The sequence below is a fragment of the Euprymna scolopes genome, chromosome 4 (assembly GCF_053919585.1).
Source record: "Euprymna scolopes isolate OS-2025 chromosome 4, ASM5391958v1, whole genome shotgun sequence".
In the NCBI taxonomy this organism is placed as follows: domain Eukaryota; kingdom Metazoa; phylum Mollusca; class Cephalopoda; order Sepiida; family Sepiolidae; genus Euprymna; species Euprymna scolopes.
Window position 1 is genome coordinate 99629514 of NC_136485.1, and position 6000 is coordinate 99635513.

The 6000-nt window shown below is 35.6% G+C and overlaps 1 protein-coding gene across 2 annotated transcripts in view; it reads right to left on the reverse strand.

Annotated features, from left to right (window-relative positions):
• The window catches only part of LOC145269149 (non-lysosomal glucosylceramidase-like), a 238349-nt gene extending 234472 nt beyond the window's left edge, over positions 1 to 3877 (reverse strand). Inside the window, exon 1 of one of the 2 annotated variants that reach the window (XM_080124756.1) lies at positions 3332 to 3877. In XM_080124756.1, the coding sequence (XP_079980882.1) occupies positions 3332 to 3660 (329 nt within the window). In that variant the 5' untranslated portion in view covers positions 3661 to 3877. Of the gene's footprint in view, positions 1 to 1995; positions 2116 to 3331 lie in introns of those variants that run through there. The other variant, XM_080124759.1, reaches the window with a different exon arrangement.
• Between the last annotated feature and the right edge of the window lie 2123 nt (positions 3878 to 6000).

Genomic DNA, 6000 nt, shown 5'->3' on the forward strand with positions numbered 1-6000 from the left:
CACCTAATCAGGAAGAGCCAGTGGTACCATTTGACAAATACTCTACTTGGTCGGTGTTGATGAATGTTATGGCTCATGGCTTTGAGTTTATTTATAGGTTGAGAAGGAAGCACCTAGACCCAGTAAGAGCAGCCTGCCTACATTTAATCAGGGTGATGCAATGCCAGGCATTTGAGGAGGAGCTGAAATTTCTACAGAATCCTGACAGAGGAGCCATTCCTTAGAGAGTAGGAAGTTTAGATCTCTTCTCTAAGGGCAGATTAAAAAAGAATGCCGTCTATGAATTTGAAATCCATAACCCTGTAATCCTGGCTAAGGACCATCCATTGACCACGTTGATTGTGCAGGATTGTCATCACTAATGCAGCCACAGGTACCCCGACCACATTGAATAAAGTGAAGCTGGCTGGGTTCTGGATACCTCGAGAGAGACAGGTGGTGAAGAAGGTTTTATCCGGATGCTCATTGTGTCAAAAGTTCAATGCAATACCCTTCTCGTACCCGAGAAGAACTGACTTGCCTAAGCACAGAGTCAATCTAATTAGACCCTTTCTTCAAATCGGTGTGGATTTCACTGGGCATTTGTGGGTACAGAGAGATCTAGAAAGGACAAAGATGTACATATTAGTATTCACGTGCTTGGAGGTGCGAGCGGTGCACAGAGTTAGTGGAGGATATGTCTGTCTATTCCTTCCTGACAGCATTTATATGTTTTACTAATATGTATGGCATACCTTCCCACATTTATAGCGATAATGCTAAATTGTTTAAGGAGAGATTTGGGACATGTGAAATAAAACACCATAGGATTCCATTGCATTCTCCATGGTATGGTAGTGTCTGAGAAAGGCTTATTAGAACGATAAAGTCTTGCCTATACAAGCTGATCAGCCGGGCTACTTACAACTATACTGATCTCCTAACTATACTGATCTCCTAACTATACTATCGGATGTTCAGAATGCGGTGAATGATAGACCACTGACCTACAGAAGTTCCTCCGACCAAGGGTTGGAGATTTTAACTTCAAATCACTTCCTACACCTCGTGCTTAATTCCCAACTAATATTTAGGATAAACCAAGGAGATATTAGCCAAGTTGAACCTCCGTCCCGGACGCACCTGGTAGAATCTCTTAGCTACCAAGACGAAGTTTTGAAAAGATTCAGAAGAATCTGGCACCAAGAGTACCTGCTAAGCCTAAGGGAGCGAACCCAACCACAATCTGGAGTAACCTCAAACCTTGTGAATGAAGGAGAAGTGGTTTTAATCAGGGTTCCTAACCGGAGTCAACCATTTTGGATCTTGGGAAGGGTTATGCAGTTGTACCCAGGAGAGGATGGCTTGGTGAGATCTGCGCAGGTCAAGCGTGAGGATGGGTCTCTGCAGGTGCACTCATTGAAAAACCTTTACCCACTGGAGTTAGGGGCCGAGAGAGTCCTACATATACAGGGTGACCGTGACCAGGAAGAGCACACCTCCCTTGATATGGCATCTGGGGGTCACGCCGCAGGGGGTGAACATGTTGAGAATTGCCCGGTGTGCAGTTTACCCAACGATGGGAGTCCCATGGTATGCTGCGACAGATGCGATGACTGGTTCCAGTTTTCATGCATTGGCCGAAGTCAGCTTCCACCTGGGGAGGAAAATTGGTATTGCCCCTTCTGCTTTCAAGAGAGCACTTCCACCACAGAGGATTTGCCTTCCCCCCAGCCTGATTGGCACGGTTTAGAACCATCTCTGGTGGATGAGGAGCCGGATTGCATTTGCCTGGGATGTGGGAATCCGGATGATGGAACGGCAATGATTGGATGCGATGGTCGTGGTTACTGGTTCCATTTTCATTGTATGGGAATCCAACATCCCCCTCCTGAAGAGGACAGTTGGCATTGTTATAATTGCCAAAACCAAGATTGAAAAAAAAAAAAAAAATTCTTGTTCCTTTGATTTTTTTTTTTCTCTGAAGACGGGAGAGTAAAGGAAATAATTACTTACCTCCAGGGAGTTCTGACAACAGAAAGTTGCTTGCTTCCTTGTGTTATCTTTTATGAGGGTTTTGGCGCGTAATATCACGTACACCTGATTTTTCCTTTTGTGTGCCAAAACATTTTTCTATTTAAGGCGACTTTTGACAGAAACAAGCCGCTTTTTTTTTTGTTTTTGTTTTTTTTTTTTTGTGAGTACTGATCAATCAACTAACACAAATTTATCAACTAAGGAATCTTGTGGTCGCAACAGACGAATCTGCTGCAACGTCGTCAACAATCTTTCAGGGACTGCATCCTGGGAATTGGACTACGCTGAATAAGGAAATCTTTCCCCCCTTCCTATTTTATTTAATTTTACAGTAAATATTATTCTCGAAAATAAATAATGAAAGATGACGTTTTAATATGATTAAATGTGTTTTATTTTATAATTTAAAATTAAAAACATTGAAAATATAAAAATAAAATTTTGGTTTAATTTTCCAGTAGATAAACTTTTGTTTACATTAACCGGGATACCGGTGTTGACTGAACGAGTCCTTTTTATTGATTACATGGTTCGAAGATACTTACAACAGCAAATCTGTCTGTTTGTAAAAGTGAGAAATTATCAATGAATGGTTTAGTTTTCTTTTTAATATTCTTTAAAAAGATTAATAAGCCAACGTAAGTAAATAAATCAAAAATGCTATCCGCGCATGCGCTAGCCTTTTGTAAGGGAGCGGCTATTAAATAAATATGCTGGCCGCCATGGAACTCAACGCCAAAGGAGTACCATAGACTGTATTGAACATCATAATTTTAACCATGACACTTTGAATTCAATTGTCGCCCCCCCCCCCACACACACACCGTTATTTAATTCATCAGATTTCATCACAGCTGGCAAATACACTACGACTCGACTCGTTTAGTTGTAAAATTTGATTTTCTTGAATAAAAAAGAATATAACTTGATCACATTATGTGATTTTTCATCTTTGTTTCATCTTCGTTCTGTGACTTTTTTTTTTTTTTTTTTTTTTAAATACCGGCATAATTGCATTTCTGAATATGTACAAAATACATCTATCATTTGTTTGTGCGTTTATTAATTAATACTAAAAGTTTCATTAAGATCGATAATTATGTGTGTGTGTGTGTGTGTATTTCAATCAGAGGTATTCATTTTTACTTTCACTTTGATTGCCTCGCCCTAAATCAAAACAATCTGGAACGATATTGTTTTTAAAAGATTTAATTGATCGGATCGTTTTGTTATGGTTGCCATCTCACTCCTATTTAAGAAAAAAAATGGGGGAGGGGTATTACTTTTAAAAAGTGAAAATGGTTTTTCATCTTACCGGTAACCAAGCCCAACCAGGCTGGGTATTTGTCGGAGTCGGGGCCGAAAAAATGGTTTACATTTAATTGGGCACTGGTAACTGAGTGGAACCCTCCATCCATAATCTGGCACTCCGCCCGGTAAATGTTCTTTCGGTAAAGTAAAAACGTCCATAGTTTTCACGTCTGATAACGAAGTAGTTCTTTTTGTGTTATCTTCTTCACTCATAGTCACCGACAAAGGGAATGGCGAAGAAGGGGAAGGTGTTAACGTCGCCAGGGCGACATTGTTGTCCACTGCTCCGTCGATTGTCATCGGCAATTCATTCCTTGTTGTAGGCCCAGCCATTGTCTATTATCAAAATAAATCAAATACGTATATGCAAACATGTATTAATTAGATGATTAAACTATTTTAACTCCAACAATTAATTAAAAGACGTTTATCTCTATTTGCACAGAAAAGTTTTTTTACTTAGCGAGGTTGTATTACATTAAGGCTAAAAAGGAAATCATACAGAACTCACTACGAATGCCAAATACCGGAACTAACGTCCACGTGACTTAAGCTTCCGTCAAAATCTAAACCGGGTAACCGGTTTGAACTTTTTTTATATGTAAATTATATCTACATGGAAAACATAAAATTATATATACATGGAAAACATAATTTAATTAAAATAATAATTGAAAAATTGATAGGTTTATAGGAGATATACTATAAGAATGTATTTGATAAAAGGGAACATATTAATGTACGTGTCCATGCATGCATTGGTTAAAATAATTCCCTACTTACATTAGTGTATCAGAATTTTTGTAAGAATTTTTGACACTCCTAACACGAAACTGCGAATAAAATATAAAAAAAAACTCGTAATTTCTCTTTTAAAAGTGGATTGTTTATTTTCTTTATGGAACATACTTCCAAAATAAACTATTAAAGTTGTTTAAAAAATAATAGAAATATATATATTTTTTGGTGCCCGGAAAACTCGTCTCGGGAAAACTCGTCTCGGGAAAACTCGTCTCCGGAAAACTCGTCTCCGGAAAACTCGTCTCCGGAAAACTGGTCCCCTTTCGCTAGGTAGGAAAACTGGTCCCGTATTGAATAAATACCGATTGAAAACACATTTTATGATCATTCTTGAAGGAGATATTATTTTTTAAAATAGACTATAGCCCCCCCTAATATTTAAAAAAAATATTTTTACTTGTTTAATGTTTTCTTTTCTTTTTTTTTTTTTTTTTTTTTAAATAAAATCGATTTTCTAAGTGTCCGTTTTCTACCTAACTGGCTAAGTTCTTAGTGGTTTCACTTCTTTTAAAGCGTTTATGTTCATACAAAGTTAATTACAATTTTTTTGTTCTTATTTTAACGATATTTTTGGAGTCATAAAAACAATAATTAAAAACAAAACCAAAAAATTAAAAAACAGGGAGCGATTCGATTTTTCGTTACTTTTTTGTTTTGTTTTTTTATGATATTTTTTTTGTTGTTATGTTTTTGTTTTCTCTCATACCAAATGCACTCATGCGTTATTTAAAATTATAATTTTATCAATTATCAACATTTATTGTCGTCCTGTCAAATTTTGCAAAAATTAACTAATAAATTAAAAACGAAATATTTTTTTGGCGCGAGAGATGCCATGTGCTAACAATCTCTCGTTAACTAATTTGTAATTTTTTTTAATTTTTACTTCAAAATTCTAAAATCAATCATTAAGAGAAAAAGTAATCACTAAATAAATTTATTAATCAATTTTCTTGAAAATCCCGCTATCGTTTATGAAGAATCTTTTTAATTTCATTTTTTGTTGGTTGTTTTTCGGAGGGAGATATAGTTTTAACGAATTTAGGAAAACTCGTCCCGGGAAAACTCGTCTCGGGAAAACTCGTCTCGGGAAAACTCGTCTCCGGAAAACTCGTCTCGGGAAAACTCGTCTCCTTTCGCTAGGTAGGAAAACTGGTCCCGTATTGAATAAATATCGATTGAAAACACATTTTATGATCGTTCTTGAAGGAGATATTGCTTTTTAAAATAGACTATAGCCCCCCCCCCCTATAATATTTTTAAAAAATATTTTTATTTGTTTAATGTTTTTTTTTTGTTTTTTTTCTACCTAACTGGCTAAGTTCTTAGTGGTTTCACTTATTTTAAAGCGTTTATTATGTTCATACAAAGTTAATTAAAAAATTTTTTGGTTCTTATTTTAACGATGTTTTTTGGAGTCATAAAAACAATAATAAAAAAAACAAAACAAAAAAATTAAAAACTGGGAGCGTTACTTTTTTGTTTTGGTTTTTTAATTATGATAGTTTTTTGTTTTATGTTTTCGTTTTCTCTCATACCAAATGCAGTGCACTCATGCGTTATTTAAAATTATAATTCTATCAATTATCAACATTTATTGTCGTCCTGTCAAATTTTGCAAAAATTAACTAATAAATCAAAAGCGAAATATTTTTTTGGCGCGAGAGATGCCATGTGCTAACAATCTCTCGTTAACTCATTTTTAATTTTTTTAATTTTTACTTCAAAATTCTAAAATCAATCATTCAGAGAAAAAGTAATCACTAAATAAATTTATTAATCAATTTTATTGAAAACTCCGCTATCGTTTATCAAGAATCTTTTTAATTTCATTTTTTGTTGGTTGTTTTTCCGAGGGAGATATACCCCCCC